Source organism: Dermacentor albipictus, chromosome 6 (genome assembly GCF_038994185.2).
Source record: "Dermacentor albipictus isolate Rhodes 1998 colony chromosome 6, USDA_Dalb.pri_finalv2, whole genome shotgun sequence".
NCBI lineage: Eukaryota > Metazoa > Arthropoda > Arachnida > Ixodida > Ixodidae > Dermacentor > Dermacentor albipictus.
In genome coordinates this window covers 118,280,827-118,305,183 of record NC_091826.1, presented here as the reverse complement: position 1 = coordinate 118,305,183, position 24,357 = coordinate 118,280,827, and the positions used below count along the sequence as shown (strand labels likewise).

General features: G+C 43.4%; 1 protein-coding gene across 2 annotated transcripts in view; it reads right to left on the bottom strand.

The window, feature by feature from the left end:
• The window catches only part of LOC135916276 (uncharacterized), a 165,654-nt gene that overhangs the window by 113,655 nt on the left and 27,642 nt on the right, over positions 1–24,357 (bottom strand). Inside the window, exons 4-6 of one of the 2 annotated variants that reach the window (XM_065449600.2) lie at positions 22,183–22,250; positions 15,556–15,675; positions 4,266–4,449 (exon numbers count right to left, since the gene is read on the bottom strand). In XM_065449600.2, coding sequence (XP_065305672.1) covers positions 4,266–4,449; positions 15,556–15,675; positions 22,183–22,250 — 372 coding nt within the window. The remainder of the gene's footprint in view (positions 1–4,265; positions 4,450–15,555; positions 15,676–22,182; positions 22,251–24,357) is intronic. The other variant, XM_070541280.1, reaches the window with a different exon arrangement.

Here is a 24,357-nt window from a genome sequence, read left to right as displayed (position 1 = left end):
ATATACAGTAAACATAAATTATAATGAAATCAGTTTACTTGAAATATCGCTTTGTTCAAGCTTTCTTCCCATCCCAACACGAATGCACACATTTTAAACCGGTTTACCAGAAGCATACTGATAAGCCACTCTGCTTAGAGTGAAACAGCATGCGGCGTGTGCACACTCATGGTGACACTCAACGCCTTTTGCACCGAGCGAGCAACTCTCTCCATTACCACCTACCGCCATCGAGGAGAATCACAGTCACTGACCAAGTCTGATAAAATATCTGGCATTTTGGAACTGCATACATATTGCTTGTTCACTTCCTGTTCAACTCCATGAACAAGCAACTCGTACACGGTTCCGAAACAAAAAAAAGTCAGTGAACAAGGAACCTATACATGGTTCCGAAACATGAGATATTTCATCAGACTTGGACAGTGACTGTGATTGTCCTCGTTCCATGCCTGACCAGACAAATTTTCATCAAACCCTTGATTACATTGCATTACCTGTGCCCTCCTTTCCTCCATGCTGCACCCATGCATTATCAGCGGCAAGTGGCACCACGACAAGACTGCAGCAACTAGCAAGGAGTGGGTGCGCAATCATAGCGCTCAGTGTCTTTCATGCCGTGCAAGCGAGTGACCCACTTCGTCGCCAGGTATTGCCATCGTGGTGCCTGCGTACCTTTTTCCTCTATGGTGCACCCACATGTTATCAGTGATAGTGATGAGCAACACCACCATGGCACCGGTGGTAGCTAGTAAGGAGAGGGCGCACATTCACAGCAGCTTCACGCCGGGAGAGTGACTTATTGATGCCAGCTATCACCATTTTGCCAACCTAAGCACACACACACATACAAAAAAAAGTTAATTCTGCAATTGGGACGGCACTATTAGACTGGATGCACCCTACGAGTGCATAAAAAGAAGACAAAGCACGGAAATGTGCGGCTCTGCGCCACAAGTGCGATTTCCCCCTCCTTTTCACGAATGCACACCTCTACTTTTACCTGCATCTATCACGGAGCACCGGTAGTGGAACTCGGTGCCACTGCGTCACAACTACTGCCACCGCCCTTCCCCCACTCCATGTGTTTCCTCTGCTTGGTATTAAGCAGGTTTGGAAGGGAAGTGGGGGAGGGATCGGTACGAAGCGCGAACCATGCGGGCACTTGCTAGTACAGTGCATGCCGTGTAAGCATTTCCTTTCTTTATTGTGGCCAAGATTAAACAAGGGGTACTGTGGTTTACATCATTGCTAGAAACAAGCATGTTCGACACTGTCAGAGTTTCTTCAGTTTAGTAGGTTTCGTCAGTGCAGTTACCATACACCTCCGGTGTTCATTCAAACGCTCCCCTGTTTTGCTTGGGTGCTCGAGCCTTCGTGCGGAAGCAGTGGTGGCTGCCATTCGGTATGACTTGTCATTATGGCACTGCTTATTCCCTGGTCGTGCTGCTAAATTATGCTTGTGGCATTGCCTATGATGAGTGGTACTACTGTTGCCCCCTGAAAAGCGACCGGTCATTCCAAATGCCCAGTGTCCAGCACAACCTTCAAGAAGAATGAGGTGAGGCGGACTTTCAGCATTGCGCTCGTCAATCGTAGTTCCATACAACGTTGCCGATGTAGCTTTTGCGCACACACTCGGTGACTCGACGGACGGAAAATGCAAATAGCAGGGAGCATGACGCCAAGCAGCTAGCCTCAGCAGGCCAGCTTCCTATGATACCGCCCCACAACATTCTCTCCAGAGCAAATCTGTGCAATGAGTCTACAGGAAAAGGCCCTGCACGATTATGGGACTTTTTCAAACACTGTATGGTGCGCAGTAGGTTTTGGTGTCGCCCTTGTCGCGCACTCTCCATTACTTTCACATTACGTGGTAACAGCCTATTTCCCATTAGCCTTTCTTTTTTAACATTTTTATGACTATGCACCAAGACAATCACGTGGCACTCCCTCTTAGATCTTTTCTCATGTTCAGCATGATTGACAGCAAATATCGTTGTCAGCAGCATCACTGCTGGAATTGCGAATGAGCACTTATGGTACATATATAGTGTCATAGATGAAACTACGGTTGAAATAGAACTTAAGAAATTCTCAGAGCCTAGCATTATGCCCAATATCTAAAAAAAAAAGCATTACTGTGAGCTGGACCTCCTGCGGTTCTACAGTAAATTGTGGATAAGTGGCATTACATATAATCAAGCTTCCTTGCACCCAATTCAAGCAGGGAAAACTTTTGTTTACAAGGCTAGCTTTCATTTAGCATCGTGCTAGAAAGAAAGGACGGTGATCCATACCAAATTGTCAAAGATGCACATGCACCACAGAAACATGTGTGCACTGCACGCACGTACACATACACAAACAAATATAAATTTGCACATTTTTTTAAAGATCCCTTTTGCAGATTTTATCTTTAGGCGAAATAAGTCCAGCACTGCCAGTGTCAGGCATCATACTTATTTGGTCCTTACAAGATCTCGTGATCAACAAGAAATAAGGAAACTTCTTGTATATTAACGGCGCCTGTGCATGCTCTTTCCTAAATTATTAGCGTTCATAATCCACCTGCAGTTCCTATATATTAGCCTGGTACAAAAATATTTTTGACATTCATTCGTTCAAAAGAGAGTTCATAAGATGTGTGGGCCAAGAAGACCCTTCTGGGTCTGATTGAGTGAGTCTGAGTCAACCCGGCTAAGTATAATTCTGGTTTTGCTATAGTTATACTTTAATAATTACAAACTAAAAATAATTTAGTTTACTAACAAACTGTCCACATACAAACGAACATAGCATCTAGCAGGGCATGCTGCCGCTTAAAAGGCAACAAGGCAGTGACAAAGCTGTTGGCTGTGCGATTTATGCCAGCGATGTGCTTCCCTCGCGGCGGTTGATGATAGCGATAAGCAGACGCAGCGGCAGCACACCTGGCTAAATGCTATGTTCGTTTGTGTGCGGAACGCTTGGGAGCAGTGTAATTACTATGTGCAAGCGGGCATGTCACATGGTGTTTTTTTTTTTTATTTCACAGGCATCTGCAGTAAGCTCAAAAACACTAATACTTAACAAATAGAAAGACAGAAACTGTTTATTCGGATGTTTTGCAAACTGCTCTGCAACTTTCTAATTGGAACTTTTTCCTAGCTTCGTTGCTTCAGAAGCTGTTTAATCAATCTGTACAAATCATCTTATTAAGCAAAATACAAAAAACAGCGTGACACACTACATACAAAAGTGAGCAACATGAATGTGGTCGCGTCGTTTTAAAGTGCATCACCATATTTTTAATCTCTGGATAAAGTTAGCTGAAACACCCTGTATAATTTGAGAGCCATTCTGAGTGCGCACCATTTATTTTGCCAATCCATGACCAGGCACCTAAAAGCAAAGCAGTGAGGCATGCTTTGACAATAGGAATGACACTAGACAATCAGTGTTGTAATTTAACCTTGCGGGTCAAGCAAATGGTTCACTTGAAATTGTAGAAAACGGAAGAAAAGGATGGTAGCCTTTCCAGGGTGACGGAGAGTGGATAAATTTTTTATAACCTAGAATGAGGGTGAGGGAGGGCAGTCACATTTTTCAACGTGAGGGTGCGGAATAGGTGAGGGCGGTATTTGCGTCGTGAGGGTGAGGAAGGGAAACAAACAAATGAGGCCATTTGCCCACCTCTGGCTACTTGTATTGAATTACCATTATACATACCTTTTTGCACTGTCCCGTTCACTCCGTTACAATGAAGGTTTACTGACCCTATAAGGCTACATTATATGCATAGGTTTTATGTCATGATATATCATTTGATTATGCAGAACAGAGGTGTGCTCACTTGCACTGCTTTGTCAGTCTACATGCACTGGTTATGGTGTCTATATATGTACATATATAGACAGGCATGAGACAGAGCATTAGCGAGTGACGAAGACTGTGAGTGGACCTGAGCATATGAAACAGAGAGTGCAGGTAATGCAAGCACGAATGAAAGTCTGTGATGGTGAGGTTGAGTGGACACGAACATGTATGTGAGTGAGTGACAGTCAGTAGGAGATGACACGAGCAAGTGAGTACGTGGCCTATGAAAATATAGGTGACTGAGTCTGAGTGAGCACCCACTTATTCTGCTGACCTATGTGTCAGATACCGAACAAAGACTGGCCAGCAGATGAGAAACCTCAATGGGTTACGCAAAGCAAACTTCACTTTAAAAAATGACTAGGCAGATTTAATATACTTTTAAGCACTGACAACAGGCAACAGACCTTGCCCTGCTGGGGAATCTTCACGGTCCGCTGATGACCACAGCCGCCACTCAGATGTGGCAGCACCAGTGGGGGCCGCACCAACAGTGGTGGACACCGGTGAGTGACCTATCCGGAGCCAGTCATGACCACTTCCTTTGTCCTCCAGAAGCAGGTGCCAGTGCTGCCGGTCAACGTCAGTCACCTGCCAACAAAAGAATACTGAGCTCTACTAGATCAGACATATTAAACTGCTCACGTCGTCTTTATTTTTTTTCATAGACTTGGTATGAGGCATAATGATTTGTATGTGTTATTTGTGTGCTATAATGCTTGTGTGTGCATGAATTCAAGGAGTGTCCTGTGGTATTTGTCATCGTGTACCAAGTGATCATAGCTAGATGTGTCACTATAAGGGAGGGTGGCTGGCAGAAAGAGGGGCGAAGCAGTATTATCAGCTGCAATATGCACCGACAACTGCACGAAAGCTGAAGAATGTGCCATAGCCCTTGCCATCAGGGCTCACTTCTCAGATAAGATAATATATATTCTTGCAGATTCCCAGCAAGCATGTCAAAACTACGCACAAGGCTGGATTTCCCCGATGGCTCATAAATTGTTACACAGGAGCCAACATATCCCACTAGTTCACCTAGTTTGGACACCCGGACATGCATCTCTTCCTGGCAATGAGCGCGTTCATGCAACAGTCCGAATCCTCATCCTCCGGGCGCTGGTGAAATGCCAGTACAACCCAACAAGGTAGAAAAGGTACCACTTACATACATCCATATGCAACAACACTGCAGACTATCCCATAGAATGTTCCCTCCACCATAAGTGAAACTAAGCCGTGCAGGTGCAGCCACTTGACGCCAGCTCCAAACTAATAAGTTCCCCAGCCTTGCTCTCCACCACACATTTTACTCTAACCAGTACCTCAACGAATGTCCTTTCTGTGGAGGACACCCAAACCTCTACCTTTCTATGCGGGAATGTTCCAAACCACCCGGCCTACCTAGAATACCCAACATCTCCCCATCCCAGTGGGAAGCCACTCTTTCGAGCACAACCTTGGATGACCAGTGATACCTGATTGACCGGGTCAGCTGGATAGCAGCAGCAAATGGGGCCCTGGACTTAGGGCTCCACCCTCCGAGAGTTCAATACAGAACAAAAAATAAAGTTTTCTACTACTACTACTACTACTACTACTACTACTACTACTACTACTACTACTACTCTGCTTCAAAGGCAGGACAAATAATACATATTGATAGGTAAACATATGTCTCACACGTGCTCATGCCAGCACATAGCTTAGATGTCAAAAATGTGAAAACCTCCATCAGTTTGAGTAAAAGGTTGTGGTACTGTTGGCTCAATTTCATTTGCCTTCAACCAGGCACATGAGTGTCAAGGCAAACTGCAATGAAATTTTGGGCCACCTGATAAAGCATGGTTTCAGGTATAAAGCAGCCTCTGCACAAAATTTTATGTTTGAAATACAAATTGATGTGCTAGGGATAGGCTTGCAAAAGTAGATGTTTTCAATACGAAAACAGAAAAAAAAAGAAAAGAAAATGCCACCACTCCCATTCAGTGGGAGCGACGCGTCACTTCAAATGTACAGTTCCTTGGCTTGAAAGATTGAAAGACGTCGGAGGTGAAGTGCTGGCAAAACCCCGGGTGCGCTCATTGTCTGCTTACCCTGGGTGCTATTAAAGGCTGCTAATAAGAAAATTACCAGCCCTGCAGCTTTGCCAAGATTGCTTCAGTAATATATACTGCTGTCTATAACCAATTTAGCCAAGGTAAAATTTCGTTGAGCTTGTCCCTTAAACATGAATGAGGAAATATATTTCGAGGAGATACTCTCAAAGTTAATTTGTCTTTATACTTGGATTCAACAGATCTTGAGAAAGTTTCAGTGAGTACTCATAATAAATTATTGAAAAACACATCGCTCAGTTTACAAGTTTCTCGCTCTCTACTAAAGGAACTAAAGTTCAATATGAACAAAGTGCATGTCCATGAGGGCAGTTCTCTGCTGATGAAAACAAAGCACTGCTGATGCCATGCCATATTCAGTAATAACGGGAAAAAAGGTTTAAAATAGACTGCAGAGCTTGCTAAGGCATTCAAGCATCTGCCATTTGCGTGCCACACAAGCAGTACTTGTCAAGGTGGCTGTGAGCATGCAGATTTTATTGTTATTGAATTTTTATTCAAGAACATTATACAAGAAAGAAAAAAGCGGAATCAACCAAGTGTCGACACTAAAGAAGACAAGGTCGACAAACAAGGTGGTTAAATGATTTGATGATTAAATGTTAATTATACCTGTTGACTCTGTCTCTTTGTCTCCTCATCATGTTTATTATTCAGTCATTTCGTACCTCACTCTAATCATATTTTATCTGCAATTCGATCGACACTTTCTTCTTTAGTGTCGATGCCTGGTTGATCATGAGTGGACTGTTGGATAAGCTGGTACATGGCACTTTCTAGGGGTATGCCAGCAAATGGGAAGCATCTCATGGCTCAGCCTGTTCCATAAGCTATATCACAACTTGTCTAACCTGCATGGTACACTGTTACTGCCACCCACTCAAACTTCTCGCCACCTGTTCAAAGCCAACAGCGTCTAAAGCCTTCATGGTTCGACTCTAGCATTCAACAAATAGTTTCTTCCCACCGCCACTGAAGACTAGAATTGCCTTCCCAAAGCAGTTGCTCTTGAGAGAAATCCAGAAAAATTCAGGCAGTCCTTAATTAACTGAGCTCTTTGTTAAATAACTGCATTTTTAGTATTCTCGCACCATTTTTACGTTACAGGCATTATCCAATAGAAGATATTGATTTACGTTGTGCTTTGTATACTTTGACTTATATTTCAACGTCCGGCTGGGTGTCAATCTCTAATTATAAGGTTTCTCTTTGTTTGTTAGCTTATTCCTAATTACTTTTTCCATCCCATCCTTGTGCTTGAACTTTTTTTTTTTTGCCTTGTGTTTTCCACTGCTCTTTACCAAACCTCCCTGTTTTTTGTATGCACTCTGTACTTCTAACATAGTTAGTTCATTATTGAATAACATTCACTCCATCATATTTTATTTCTATACTGTTCCCCCCCCCTAATGTAATGCCCTGTTAAGGGTCCTTAAGGGTTAATAAATGATGATGATGATAATAAGGAAAAACTGTGAGGCAACACACAAAAATAAACAGAAAGGACCCTTCCTGTTTCTTTCTTTTTGTCTAGCCTCAAGATTTTTTTGGTTATCTTTTCCGTTTGCTGGCATACCCTTAGAGCTTCGTTGACCCCTTTGTTTTTTGACCAAGAGGCCAGGTGGGCAAATGTCAGAGATAATGCCATCTATAATGCAATGTAAATAATTTTGTACTACATTGGCACTAACTACGCTTGTACTGTTTATTTTACCTACTCTGCAACTAATTCTCGCTTCCTGTGCGAATTGGCAAAGCCACCCTACGACACCATTCTCTCTCACAAGCCCTGCTTACTCCAAGCCAACTAGCACCATTTCTTGAAATGTGCCGTTCGGTGGCTTTGCCTCAACATGTCTATATCTACAGCGATGCACCCTCTACAGGGGTGTAACCCGCCGTGGTTGCTCAGTGGCTATGGTGTTGGGCTGCTGAGCACGAGGTCGCGGGATCGAATCCCGGCCACGGCGGCCGCATTTCGATGGGGGCGAAATGCGAAAACACCCATGTGCTTAGATTTAGGTGCACGTTAAAGAACCCCAGGTGTTCGAAATTTCCGGAGTCCTCCACTACGGCGTGCCTCATAATCAGAAAGTGGTTTTGGCACGTAAAACCCCATAATTTAATTTTGCTACAGGGGTGTAATGCAATGTGGTTCCTTTTCGACTAGCTTGGCACTAATTACGTTTGTATCTCTAATTTTACCTATTCTGCGACTAATTCTTGCTCCTGAACACCTTGAAGCGAATAATTTTTACACCTACTATGGCTCGCTATGACACTCTGGAGGTGCAAAAAAACCATTTTTTTTCCCTTTGGAATTGGTTACAAGATGCCCAGGTACTAGATACGCCAAACTTATGTGAAGACACCTAAGAAGACTTCATCTTTAAAAATCCAGCTCTCGTAAGCCTCAAGGTGCGTGTATGTAAGTGGGCAGTCACAGCGTGGTTCACCATGGTGTCTACCAATGAAATTTTTGAATTCCCTGAAGTAGCAGAAGCTTGATGTGGGTGAGTTGGTTATGCATACTTGATGAAACGAGCGCTACGAAGACGCGGACGAAAGAAAACATGTACGACAGACAAGGCGCCTTGTCTGGCGTACATGTGTTCTTTCGTCCGTGTCTTCGTAGCACTCATTTCATCAAGGAATTCCCTGAGTTTTCCCGGTTTCCCCTAAGTGCCTTTGCAAACTTCCCTGAGTGACATAGAACTTGGTTTTAGGTCAAGGCAAGCTGACACCATGTTGCTCGACGCTGTCACTCTCAAGTAAGCATGTAAAAAAATATGACTTCATCCAGTTTGAATTGTAAGGAGTAGTGTTTATTTTATTAATAGAAAATTAAAGGGAGAGGTTAGCAATATGTGCAACAAATAAAATATCTTCGAAAAAAATGGTAAAGCCCATTACAAATCAAGTCGAACATTTTCAAACACGAATAAAAATAGATTCATACAGAAGCAAATATTTTCAAAAATGAGCTATGACCTATTTCTATCGACTGATAGCAAGCTCTTTGGTATAAGACCCGAACTTTGTTACAAGCTGTCCTGAGATGCTCTCAGCCCGTGCACAACACCTCAGTGTTGTGTTTCACTGCTTTAAAGAGTTTGTTTTGGTTTGGATGAGGGTCACTTGCATCTCGGTGTCAGCTAACACTTTGCTTTTTGAGCTCAAGCTTTTTCAAAAAAGCGGCAGCATGTTTCCTTTCCTGTTCATTCCTAAAAGTGTAGGTCCTTTCTGTTCTCTTCCTCCTTCCACAGCGCGTTCACCCAACAGGCCATTTGAAGCATCCTCTAGGTCAGGTGTACAGTCAACGTCCGATTTTTCACTCTCCCTAGGGGCCACGAAAACGTCCGAAAAAATGAATGCATGTTTTTTAGTGCCCTTAAGAGCTCAAATTGCCACAGGCACGTCCGAAAAACCACTGAAGGCTTGCCAGTATACTTATCAGGAATATTGGTGCCCGTACCGTGACAGATGGTCGGTGCACGCGTGTATAATTAGGGAATACGTACTGTGTCTCGTGACAATTGCCCCTTCCCACACTTAAGCTTCACCGCAGTACTTCATGTATGCTCCACTGCGTAACATTTCTGTGCTGAGGTGAAGCTGCCTTTCGAAAACCGGCATTATGCAACGTACTGTGCTTTCTGAGCATCGAAGACAGAGGCGGAGTCAGTGCCATTGCTGACAGTGGCGAATCCTTCCAATGAAAACACGGCACTGAATGGCAAGAACCTAAGAACCTTTATAGCGAACGTCAAAGCAGCTAGGCCTCGTGTTGCCGCAGTGGTGGCTACAACTGCCAGCGGATCTGCGTGCGAGAGCGCCGGTGGCGGCGAGATAATTAAAACGGCGGTGTTGGGTTTGGTTAATGCTGTTTCGAACCTGCGGTCACGGCAAAAAGTCCGCAAAATCGGATGGCAAAGGGCTCTTGCGTCCGACATTTCAGACGCTGTTATACATTGACTCTAAGGGGTACGCAGTGCCGCAAAGCCATCCACATAATCGGACATGTCCCAAAAATCGGGCATCCAGAAATACATTGGCAACTATTATAGCCGACATACAACACGGCATCAAAGACGATTACTCTCTTTTACTAGAGCCATCATTAGGGTGACTCTCGCTCCTTTTCAATAAAATGACAGCTATTTTTCACTGATAGAAGCACAAATTCCCTGAGTTTTCCCCAAGTATTTCTAGACTATTCAAAATCCCTGAGAATTCCCTGTCTTCCCGGTTTTCCCGATTGGTAGACACCCTGTGAATCACATTAGTAGGCTGGGTAACAAAGCAGACCAGAAGCAAAAGAGAGTACATTCCAGAAAAAAAAATTATGTATTATTATTTCTAAATAATAATGATGAAAGCGATAATAACAATAATTACAGCAAGCTTGTAAAAGCTGTAAGGATTTAATAAGAATTCATTCAGCAATTCCATAATTTAAAAAGATACAAGAATCATTCGGTGGTGGGCATGTACTGAAGGCAAACAAAAATGAAGTACAAGAGGTTCCTACACAAAGAAAGTGCAATAATAACTGTGTGGACATTCCAAACACAAAATACAAAACAAAACACAATAATATCATGCAAGTCAAAAATACATGACACCAAAGGCACCCTGCAATGATGTTTCCATACACACGTCGCGCCACTTAGTAGCGGCGGTGAGCACCCATGCGTAGGCCCTCACCCCCCATTTCACCATTGTCTGTGGTGCGCTTATACCCGCCTGAAAGCCTGCTTTTTCAATTTTCCAGTAAATTCACCAGAGCCTTTCAGCAGGCCTTCCAATGAGAAGTATGAACAAAAAGAATAAGCGCAGATACTGCTGTGTTAAGGATTGTCACAACTGCAAAGGGGATGTCGGCATCAAATTGTACCACTTCCCTTCAAAACCGTGGGAAGCAACCTGGCGGCTGAAGTGGATCGTCGCGGTTCGTGCAGCTCTTGCGAATTTCTGTTAAATGAACTAAGACGTAAATGCAGAAAGAAAAAAAAAGAACCAGCAGCGACATCCGTAAAAACGCACAATAAAGTGACAATGGCATAAAAACAGGTGAACTGATTCCCGCTGTTATAAATTGGTTTAGATAGTTGTTTAGCTCGTCTCACTCCAAAACAAATGTGCAGTGGTTGTTATGTGTCCAATCTAGCTTTGTAAGCACTCCCTGCTTTTTGCTGTGCATTAATAAGCCAACGTGCAGTTCGTGTCAAGAGCAGATGTGACTGCTGGAACCGGGCTCATTCATGTCAATGTTTTCTCGCGCTTAGAACACCAGAACTAAGGTTGGAGTACACCACAGCATACGTCAAGTATTCGCAAATTAGCATTTCTCTCGCACATGCTAACGCACCATTTGTTCAGTCTTCATGTTGTTCAGTCTCAGCTGATTGCTCTCTATTACGTTTCAGCGGTGATGGTCTCTAGCATTCAAGCCCAAACAACAATACCAGAATATGCTCGAGGCACTTGGTCAACGGAGAAAAAAGCACTCACCTGCCAATTTGCCAAAACCTCTACAATTGTGAGGTGCAAGGCATGCTCCGAGCAATCAAGCTAGAATGACAGTTGAAAAATGCCCACGGCCGCATTTATTTATTTATTTATTTATTTATTTATTTATTTATTTATTTATTTATTTATTTATTTATTTCACAATACTGTCAATCCCGATAGGGATTATCATTATTTGCTTGTTTAAGTGGCATAAAATATTGATTAGATAACTTATTTTGAGTTTGACATCGTAAGCATGCTTGCTTTGTTGTGACAAACACTTCGTGACTTGTGGTGGTTGCTTAGTGGCTATGGTGTTGGGCTGCTAAGCACGAAGTAACGAAGTAACAATTGGGGCAAAATGCGGAAACACCCGTGTACTTAGATTTAGGTCCTTGTTAAAGAACTGCAGGTGGTCCAAATTATTCCGGAGTCCCCCCACTACGGCGTGCCTCATAATCAGATCGTGATTCTGGCACCCAGAGCCCCAATATTTAAGTTAAGCAATTCGCTGCGATGTCCGTGCTGTTTACTTTTTTGACACAATATAAATGGTTGTAGTGGTAAATTTGACTTCCTTTCTCAACCGTTGGTGTTCCAAAATGGGCCTTGATGTCTTCGACTGCCTTAAAACCACAATTTACAACGACTGACACATTTTAAACGAGCGGCACAAAAGAATGCCTCTGTAGCAGTGGCTGCTGCGGTGTTTCGCGAAACTGTCACGGCGGTGCTGATGGCCGAGCCGATCGCTGTGCCACCTGACCACTACAGGTAGTCCATACTCTCTTTGATTTGCTTTAGGCATGTGAAATTCAGACAAATGTCAATTTCATTGTAGTTGTGGAGAACAAAATAGGCACAAGTTCTTTTCACAAAGGAAGTGTAAACACAAATTAAAACCAGTGCTAGGTACACATGAGCAGGAAATAGCACTTACTAGCTCCAACAGAACTCTCTGGTAGGCTTAGGCTTCCCTGCCTAGCTCAATGAAGCAGGATAGCGAATCGGACAAACCGGTCAAATGATGTAAATGCAGCACAAAGCATTGAATTGGAGACACTCCAACTAAACATTTTCCTTTAATGCATTAGATTTACAAGTGTTGAAGTGGAATAAAGTGTATTTTTCATCGCTGTTTTTTTTATCAACTTTCTTTTCCATTTATTTATAATTTCTTGAATTAAATTCTGAAAATAAATTCCCCTGTGCTATCCTTCGTGTCATTGCTTGCTGGCTTCCTATGATATTACTAATAAAGGCAGAGCCCGTTTCTTCTCACGCACTCACCCACACACACGCGCTCTTCTAAGCTCTCTTGTCTTCATATATATATATATATATATATATATATATATATAGTACACGTGATCAGGTCTGGGGGGCTATCATCTGTTGCACTTTGCTCCTTAAAGGGACACTAAAGCAAAAGAATAAATCAGTTGAGACTAATAAAGCTTTTTTTTACAACTCTGCAGGCAGCCATTTCAAAATAATAGTTTAATTATTAGACATTAAAATGAAGGTCAAAGTATCAATATTTGAATTTCGTGTCGAAACCCCGATGCCGGTACGTCAGTGTGATGTCAGGGATTCCAAGGTATGTTTTCGCATTAGGGCCGTCTTGGCTGAGTAAAGGTTTCCGAAACTTGCCATGTTTAATATTTGGTTCCTTTAGTACAGACTGTAGTCAATCTGTACCGCTATATATACTTATTAGGCTCTAGAAGATGCCATCAAAATCCATGACGTCACCGCGACCAGGTGCGGGAACTTCAAGAAGGCGTCGCCACCTGTCTTTCGTTCTTGTGCTTTTTCTGGTTTACCAAGCGTCTTATCGTGGTAAGAGTGGTGTTTTTGGTGTTGTAGAACGGTCATTTACTGATTCAAAAGAAATCATTTTTCTCTTTAATGTCCCTTTAAGGAGCCAGGATGTGTGTCAAGTGAGCTCCTGAAAAACAATTTGCAATGTGGTGAAAGCAATTTAAATCATGGATCTGCTACCTAAATGAGGTGTGATGTTTCATATTTACCGCTAAATTGAAACTGAATTTGTTTTCTTTTTTATTTATGGGCACATTTTAATTAAACTCACATCACTTGTGTAATTGGGCAAGCTGATTTTAAATATTGATTTATTTTCTTGTACAACAAGTAGTGTTTAAAATATAATAAAATTATATTTTGCATGGGCTAGATGGAAGGTAAGCTCTATCTGAAATGATGGTTGTTAGGAAAGATATTGGCATACCAAAATGACTTTGAACGATCAGAGTTTAAACTGCTGCAAGAATGAATATTCTAGACTGATGTAGGCCAAAGATACAGTCTGTCAAACTTTTTAAAGTACTGAGTAAATTCAGAGCCACACATAGGACAAATTATTACTTCTTGAAAATTTTCATACTAATATTTCTTCACATTTTAGGCCTACTTCACTCTCTGATTGTCTACCTTTTTCTTTAAAAAAATTATGGGATTTTACGTGCCAAAACCACTTTTTGATTATGAGGCACGCTGTAGTGGAGGACCGCAGAAATTTCGACCACCTGGGGTTCTTTAACATCCACCTAAATCTAAGTACATGGGTTCTTTCGCATTTCGCCCCCACTGAAATGCGGCCACCGTGGCCGGGAATCGATCCCGCGACCTCGTGCTCAGCAGCCCAACACCATAGCCACTGAGCAACCACGGCGGGTGATTGTCTACCTTTCTGCTAGAAAAATAATTATTGCAGTAGAATAAGTAGAACCTGAGATAACATCACTCCAAGACTGAGACATCATTGGAAATGCTTGTCATGAGAAAAGAAAAAAAGAACCTCTCACAACATGTTCAGGGTGATCATGGCAAAGGCTAAACTGATTATGGATGATACAGGCATGAAGAGAGAAAACAAGGACAGGAAAGGCAGGGAGGTCAACCAGAAGAGCATCCGGTTTGCTACCCTACACTGGGTGTGGGGGGAAAGGGGAATAGAAAGAGGAAAAAAGGGAGAGAGTAAGCACTGAGTGTGTGTGGGAGGGACACTATACACAAGGACACTATAAACGGTCTCTTAAGCCGGTGCACTTCAAGTATTGCACTAGTGCACGAATCGCTTTTCGAGCCAGTGACGGGTGCAGCCACGGTCCGAGTATCTTTGACTCTGTGAACGGTCTCGAGTCCAGTCGGTGTAAAGTTTCCCGCAGAGAGAGGTGTTGGATATCGTAGCGAGGGCAGGTACACAATAGGTGCTCCATGGTTTCCTCACACCCACAGGGGTCGCACATCGTGCTATCGGCCATTCCCAAACGATAGGTATATGCATTCATGAATGCCACTCCCAGCCACAAGTGGCGCAGCAAACAGGCGTGAAATCAAGCAAAAAATAAATTCTCTATGTGGATCTGGAGTAAAGGAATGGGAAAAAAACTTAGGGCTGATCTCCTGCTCCAAAAAAATGCCTGTACTTCTTTGCACTAACCACACACATATTCTCTTCCTGCACTTTGCATATTTGTGCCACACTTAAGTCATGAACCTAGCTCATTCATGATTTGCTGCACCAGGAACACCTACTGCACAGAAGTCACTGACAAAATCAATGCTGAAATCGTGCAGGAAGTAAAATGACAGAGAGGGAAGATTATGCGGCAGTTCCGAGGCATAGTCACAAAGAATATAAAGGAAAAGCCGGCGGAAAGTAAGTCCCCCCTGCACAATTGGTAAGTGATAATTTCTAGATACCAAGTACTTGGAGAGTGTGGTTGAGGGTAGAATGAGGAGCAGGTGTGGAGAGTCAATTGCGACAAGGGCATCACCAAGAGCCGTCAAAAACCAAACAATGCTTTGAAAGGTCTCAGAACCATGTAGGGCCTATTTCCCAAAAGCCAAAGTGCAGGTGATCCACAAAGGTAAGTAGGAAGTGGCGTCAGAGAATGTTGGCATGCTAAGGCTACCTGCCTGGTGTCACATTACCTGCTAAATTTTTCATCTCCCCCATTGCTCAAAGGGAAGAAAGGAGGAGAGTGTCAACATGCGTAGAGACACTAGGGCAGCTAGTAAGCAGAAAGCAGCCACTTACAAGTAGGTGTGTGATGTTGCGAACTGCGCTGATGACGTGCACATCCACAATGGCATGGCCAATGGCTGTGGAAGCCAGCTGACCCCTTCCCTGCAGGTCTACAAAGCGCAGTTCTCCCAGCTGCAAGGTGGGCATAACACAAAGTTATACAAGCCACCGCTCCAGTATAAGATAGGGCACACACACACATCAAAAGTAAGCATTTTGCACCAACGTGGCCTCAGTCACTGTTCACAGTGGCTATGGCATTTTGCTGCTGAGGTCACAGGTTCGATTCCTGGTTGCTGCAGATGCATTCTGATGCAGGTGGAATGCAAGAACACCCGCATCTCTAAATATGCTCAGTGTCATTAAATAACGCCTGGTGGGCAAAATTAAGCTCGTCCCCCACTGCTTCATCTCTCATAGTTTGTGTGCTGTTTTGTGATGTTAAGCCTCACAATTTCGTTTGATCTGCTTTGCAGGAAGTAAGTTTAAAGAAAACAAAAATTAATGAAAAAGCTAACAACAATGCTTGCTTTCTACAATCACAATATGCGAGTGTACCATCTCCCCCTCAGGGAAGTCCTTTGTGAACCTACTTCCCGTGGCTCTCTCTGACACCCCTGCTGCTCATCCCTCCAGTCGCTAAAGAATGCTTGTCACCTATACACGAGCTACAGCTAACAGCTACAGCTGCACCCTAGCGTTAGAGCGCCCGCCTCAGGTGTGGGGGGTTGTGGGTTCGTTCCAACCACCGCCGGGCACCCATTGGTTCTCAAATGGGTCACAAGTGTACCTCGGCCTGGTGCTTGGGAAAAGAGCCTGCGCCCTAAATTCCCATTGAAACCATCACGAGCACAAAAAGTGTTGTTTGGGCCGCTCCCATGGTGGCCATTTCCCACGTGGCGCCCCAAATGCACCTATTGAGGTGGGGACGCCTTCAAGTTAAGGACAAACACCCCCCTTCCAAGCACTGAGGTCCCATAATGACGGATCACCAGGCCGGGAGTGCGCTTGTACCTATTTTACCGATAGGTACTCGGCAGCAGCACCTGCCTGCCACAGCCGCGGCAGATGCTCTTCAACCGGGCTGTTTGTGGTTAGACAAGAGGCACCCAGAGACAACTTGTAAATCACTGATGGGCCTTTTTTCAAGATGTGAAACCCTGTGAGAAGCTGAGCACCAGACGTAGGTGCATTCAAATCTCTTGCGCCCCATGATGTTTTCTCTGCATGGCTCTCGTGTCTTCTGGAATCTGGCTTTCCCGAGTAGCATGTACGGTGCCGGTGGTCGGTAGTTGCACAGTGGTACGAGAGAGGGTGCAAGTGTCCCGCTGCTAATGCCACCTGATGGAGAGGATACTCGAGTGTGAGAGTAACCATTCTTTGTGGCTGTGGCAATGCAACGCATGCTCAATGCGGCACTTCGCAGGGAAGTCTCATGGATGTCCTCCTGTTGACTCATATGCGCTAGCTTGCTTGTTTGTTCTATATAAGGTGCAACAAATGCCCTTTTGTTTTTCTTTCCCTTACTGTGCTGTTGCTCCTTTGTCCCCACACAGTGACATTGTAGACTTCATCTGAGCCACACAATCACACTCCACATATGCATGGCGTCTCAGTTGACCTGTGCCAAGCAATCGACCATGATGTGCCAGTGAATATAAACTCAGTGTGTTGGGTATCCCACTTTTTGGGGGATCACATCACTGGCATTCAAAAAAGTGTAACCTAAGCATTTCTTTTCCTTTGTAAGCACGGTACTTTCACAACCACCTGTGGCACTAGTACCCCAATGTTACAGGATCTGATGCCCTGTCAGGCACCCCAATGGCACTTTCCACCTGGCCCACCTGGGCATGGATACATACATATTTTAGTAAGTCCACATTGTGAAACGTCACAATAAATTTGTTGCGTTTTTGAACGTGGACTTACTGAAGTACTGATACAGTTGCCAGAAATTCATATACAAACACACACACACTAAAGTGCCTCCTACAATGCATTAATAATTTTTTTTTTTACTTTAACTTAAGTACTTGTTGTTGAGTTGCAAACTACTACTGTTGTTCCTATATCGTATTCATGTTCATAGGTCTAAATTTCAAAGGCTGATGTTCCTGTATATTATATTCTATATATCTTTATTATTGTTCTGTATTCTGTTTTTTTGTTATTATTTCAAGCCTTGTTTGTTACTACTGATGTAACCACTCCTGCTTGGGCCCGAATAGGGCCTGCAGTATTTGTAAATAAAAAATAAATAAACAGGGGTCGGGTTGCACAAAATCATTTTGTAGCAATTTTTGGAGCAGGTAAATTTTCATTTTGGAGCACATTGGAGCAGACAAATTGTAATTTTAGAGCAGCCTGTAGCCCATATATTTTATAATTTAAGCAGTCAGAAGCATTAAAATATTAATTTATAGCCTCAATTATGTTTAAGTGGGGTAATAGTCACAAGACATTGCATTTTTCAGCATTAAAGAAGTGTTTAAAAGTGACCTAAATGCATTTTAGACACCATTTGTGTACTAAGAGCTGGTGAAGTGATTGGAGATGCTTACCAACAGAAGATGTGGAAAATTAAGGGTATAGTGAACACCACGGGGGTTTATTCAGATACATTTCTAGGTAATGTAACAGCACCAACTAGCTCAAACTGAGATTCTGAAAGTGACCGACTTCGCTTTGCCACAGGCTGGAAGCACTGCGACATCTGGAGTTCACAATGAGCAATTGGATGTGCACCCCTAAAAAAGCTAAATGTAGTGGCATTCCACCTTTGATCTCCTCTCATTCTCCAAGCCCCTCCCTGCACGCACCTTCCCTTGCCGCTTGCAGTTTGGCCTTTGCAATCGCTGCTACATCAGGATTCGCGATCACCACGATTTCCACGCAATCCAAAACAACTGCCATGGTGACGGCAGGAGTTAAAAAATAACATGAAAATAAAAGGTGGGGCTGGCAGCTAGGGTGCTTGATTCTACAGAAACGATGCCAGATCAACTACTTGATTCATCATCATCACCATCATCAGCAGCAGCAGCTGCAGCCTACTTTATGTGCACTGCAGGACAATGGCCCCTCCCTACGATTTCCAATTTCCCCTTTCCTGTGCCAACTGATTCCAACTTATGCCTGCAAACTTCCTCATTTCACTACCCCACCTAGTTTTCTGCCATCCTCAACTGCACTTCCCTTCTGTTGCCACCCATTTTGTAACTCAAATGATCACGCGCCGTGGTTGCTTAGTGGCTATGGTGTTGGGCTGCCAAGCACAAGGTCACGGGATTCAATCCTGGCCACACCGGCTGCATATCGATGGGGGCGAAATGCGAAAACACCCATGTACTTAGATTTAGGTGCGCATTAAAGAACCCTAGGTGGTCCGAATTTCCAGAGTCCCCCACTACGGTGTGCCTCATAATCAGAGAGTGGTTTTGGCATGTAAAGCCCTTTAATTTAATTTTAATTTAAACTCTAGTGGTCCGTTTTTTATCTCACCAACACATTACATGGCCTGCCCAGCTCCATTTTTTTTTGCTTAATGTGAATTAGAATATTAGCATTTGTTCTCTGATCCAACCGCTCTCTTCCTGTCTCTTAGCTTTACATCTAACATTCTTTGTTCCATCACTCTTTACACGGTCCTTAACTTGTTCTCGAGCTTCTTTGTCAACCTCCAAGTACCAGTTTACTATGCTCCACCAACAGGTAGGTGTGGATAAGCACTAGAACTCCTCACCTGCCCTCAATCACCAGCTCAAGTGGCAAGATAAAAGAATGTCGCTACCTTTGCTTATATTATGGTTCCTACGTTTATTTGAAGGGCGCGGCTGTTGGCACCTGGTAGTGGCCAGAACACGAAAGCTACTTTTACATGACCTCCGAGGTCAACCACACAATGCCCTGCACCCTGCACCGCTTCAGCAACCTTTAGCTGACACATGCCGCAGCTAGCCACCCTGCCAGAGCCAATGCTGTCCTGGAGCATCATGGCTTATTTTCGATCATTTTTCTGCTTTTGGCAAACTCAACTGGCAATATTTATTCATGACTTACATTCCAAGCCTGATCGTAACCTTCAGACTGATGCAATACTTCTGTACTTTGCTAAAGCATTTGACAAAGTACCACACAAATTCCTGTTACTAAAACTTGCCCAGTTGAACCTGCACCCTCACATTCTCTAATGGATTTCAGAATTTCTTACTAACCGTTCTCAGTTTGTCTCTATTAAAATTAAGTGTTCTAGCTCCCTCTCAGTAACATTGGGCGTCCCACAAGGGTCTGTCGTCGCACCCCTTCTGCTCCTAATATACATTAATGAACTGCCCAACCATGCATTTTCTCATATCCGTGTGTTTGCCAACGACTGTGTCATCTATCGCACAATTACTAACCTTACTGATCAAAATGCTTTCCAAATGACCTTAACTGTGTACAGGAGTGGTGCAAACTTTGGTTAATGAAGCTTAATGCCACTAAATGCAAACTTATTTTAACGCCAGTGTAATCCTTTGCTTTTTTCATACGTAATTTGTAACTCCACTGTTGAACAAATCTAATCCTGTAAGTACCTTGGCGTCACCTTATCCTGCAATCTTTCCTGGTGCGCACATGTCACCAAGGTTATATTATCACCAAATAAATCTCTGTTTTTTGAAGCGTCATTTGCATCACGCACCACAGGACATAAAACTTCCTGCGTACAAATCTCTAATCTGACCTGAACTAGAACATGCGGCGTACATCTGGAGTCCACACCAGGTATACTTAATCAATGAATCAGAATCCGTGCAAAATCATGCCACTTGGTTCATTCATTCTTCACAACTCACATGACATAAGCATATCATTCCTCAAACGCAACACTGGTTTTCCAGATCTTTCTGTGTGTCGCCGCATTGCCAGCTTCTGTTTGCTTCACAAGTTTTTCCACAGCTTCCTCAATCGTGCACCCTACATCATCCCATCTACACGCATATCCCACCGCACTACCCATACATATCAAATTCTACCACCTTCACAGCCTCATTTTTTTCTTCGTACAGCAGTGGACTGGAATAGCCTTCCCCAAGACATTGCAGCCATCATGCACCCATCAACTTTTGCAGAAAACGTCACCACACACTGTTCCCCATAAAGACTGTTATAAGTAACTTTCACCTGTGTTAGCCCACCACTTATGTAATACTCCCTAAACGGGGGCCTTTAAGGCAATAAAGTGATGTGACGTGACTTTGCATGAGTATCAAAACGGTACCATTGGTGCAAATTTCCACTCCTGCTTTAAAATGTCCTGCTTTGACGACACTACTACTACTACTACTACTACTACTACTACTACTACTACTACTACTACTACTACTACTACTACTAATAATAATAATAATAATAATACTAATAATAACAAGAAAATTGGCAGTGGCTTAGCTCGGCTATGCCAGGATATACGTAGCGAAAGTTGAGGAATAGCATGGTTAGCCTTGGTTACAGGTTAGTCTGGTTGTCTAGCTATGTTGCAGCGTTCAGCCAGTAGTTCGGCGCGCAGTTTGTCTGCTTCCTGATCGGTTCGTTTCCTCTTCTTCTTGTTCTGATGTCAATTCCAGGCCTCCTGCTGCTTACCAGAATTGTCGCCGTCCATACTGCCGCCTCAACTGTGGTTGCAGCGCACGCGAGCTCTCCTTTTAAATCCTCCGACATGTTATCAGGCATGTGACACAGTTGGCGAAGCGAGCGGAGGTGAGCGCAACAACAAGAAGCGCAGTGTGACGTCGTATCAAACGGTGGCGGCGGAAAGGCACGTCGCTGCGCAGCGGCGGAACACCTGCGGCTCGGGGCTACTAGTGGTGCATGCGCAGTATTGACTAGGGAGCGAGCGAGAGAGAAATATCCACGGTGAGGTGCGTGTTGTGACGTCATGTGCCTCCTCGAAGCACCGCCACAGCGAAATCGCAAGTTCACGGCCAGTAAAGCTTTCGCTTTAAAAGCACCGTTATAGTACACGAGCATCTTTGCATTCCAACCCCATTAGAAAGTGGCTGCTGCAGTCAGAAATTGAACCCGTGATTTTGTGGCCAGCAGCAGAAGGCCATAGCCACTGAGCAGCAGCAGCTGCAGCAAGTCAACACACAAAGAAATTTTGAACGAGTGGAACAACAACACACACTCCTACATGACAATAAATGTAGCCGCATCACCTAGTTGCACAAAAGTGTGCCACCACTGAAAGTGTTGTATGTAACATGGGATAGAGGAATAAACACATGAAGGAATGCAAACTCCGACCACGCATGCTTGTTAAATCACCAAAGGTTCAGAAAGCATGTCAAATGTTGCCACATGGCCACATTACCTACATAGTCTCATGTTGCACCTTTACTTATGAATATTTTGTTCTTTACTTATACCAACAATGCAAAGAGATGGCACACTTGCACAGTTCCTCATATGTGGCAACAATTAAAATTATTGCAAATTTTTTTCAATCTTCAAGTTACCAAGAACTAAGTACAGTGCATGATCGGAACAAACCATCACACCCCATTTAGTCAAAGATGAACACCCCCTCCTTCTCCCTCCTTCCCCTTCTCCCCCCATCTCCCCCCAATGTGACAGATATGTACAGCACCTTACCTCCGTGCCAACAACAGCCACTGGGACTCCCTTCAAAGTCTGCCACCAGCAGACGCACGTAGGCATTCCTGCGAGTACCAAAAGTATGACTTCTTGAGCAACTGTTGAAATAAGTAAAGCGGGGCACAAACCTATGAGGACAAAGCTTAGAAAAGACAGACGAGCGCTCACTTCCAACTGGTTTATTGGGAATGTGCATACATAAATGTATATTCACCAGGACTTACAGTAACGACGAAAAAAATATATCACATTGTGTTTTCCTATGAAACCATTTACTTCATGAATTTAAAGGGTCCCTGAAATGCTTCATGTCGTATCTAAGAGTAGCACCTATACGTAACTATCTCTCATGGAATGCATCCTCATAAGAATCTTTGTCAGCGTACTGCATCAGAAGAACTACAAGGGGTTAAACATTACGCTCCTCTCAAGCAGCTTCATCTCCCTCAGCTTGTATTCCATGTGGCGATGGCTATGTCCCATCTTCTTGGGCACAACATCGTACAATGACACATGTCATCCACTGTGCTTTTCGCAAGAAACTCTCTGTTCCTCTCTCCTTCCTACATGTGCACAAGCGAATGCACGCGTACAGACAATGTCTGTAACAGACAATCTGCATTGCCAGATGGAAGTGCACCATTGGTTCGAACAAAACATCAAGATTTATTGCGTTCGCGTATTTCTTTCACAGTTGCACAAATTACAATGTACACATATACTAATAAATATAACCTCAGTAAAGCTGCATGATTCAAGTATTACATTTGACGTCATGTGGGAAGCCAATAAAATTGCTCGCCTGAGTGACATCAATCACCCATTCTTTATAGAATAGGCAGAAGTGGCTGAAAATGCGAGAAGCAGTACCGCTATGATCTGCAGCGATGCGGATGTTTAAAGGAGTACTGACACAAAAATTTCGATCCGTTTCTTTTTCTGCTTTAATAAGCAGCTAATGATCCAGTAATCACAGCACAATATCTCGTTTACTTAACCTTTTCATGGCAGATTTTTTTCGCCATATGCGACTGCCCAGGGTCAATTTCTTTTACTGCAGATTTTAATTCTTCTGAGGGACCTATTTCAAAAAAACTTTACCGTAATTTTTCTACGGTGACCGTAAAGTGAGAAAAAAATATTTTGCATTAGTAAATGTCTACTCTTTATTCGTGAATAACAACAATTAAAAAAAGGAAATAAACTTATAAGAATTAAAGATCTGATGCAGTGTTATAGTTCAAGGCTCAGAATATGCGCACACAAGGATATTTCGTAAGTCTCAAATGTTCTTGCTCTTACACTAATATTTACGTCCTTAGCCTAATCGAACTGCATAGGTGAGAGCACCCAAAAAAACTGTGGTTGTGTGCCAGTCAAAAAAAAGCAAAACATGTAACAAACTTCCGCTAATCTTCATCTTATCGCAAAGGCAATTAGACATCGTGAGTCTCCCCCCAAAAAAGAAAAGGAAACGCATACACGACAGCATCCTTCCTATGCTCACCCCTGTGAGCACTAGAGTGAGAAACAGGCAGCTGCCCTTTGAGCGATTAGTAACAAGATAGCCAACAGTTTTGTGAGTGTAAGAAGCTTAGCCCGCGAAACAAAACCCAAACCCCCGCCCACCCACACGCGTGCCAATGCGCGAGCAGTAGTATACAGACGCGCCAGAGCAAACTAGCTTTAAAACACACCATGCAACGAAAACCGAGAGAGGGAGACATGAGAAAAAAATTTTCTGTATTCCCACATAGTGGCAGCATATGCCAAGAAAGAAAATTAGGAAATTGCCATGCTTTCCAAACATACAGGAGGCACCGTAAATATACAACATTGACCATTTTGGACTTGTTCACAGCGCCATATATTTAGATAATTGACCTCGAACCATCAGTGACCCGTGCTCATACAATTGCATATCAAAGAAAGCTTGCACGGGGCGCTGAAAAGTAAATTAACATTATGTCTATTGGAAACTTTCTTTAGGTTGTGTGACAACTTGTGCAAGTATGGCACCATGTGAGCTTATCTCTTGTCTTTATTCTTTTTTTTTGTGCGCTGGTTCCAAACTTATTTTTTTTCCTTTCTGCAAGATAGCTTCGCATATTGAAGTGGTGACAGAATGGGGAAAACCTGTGTTCTATAATCGTGCCATCTGATTTTTAAAAA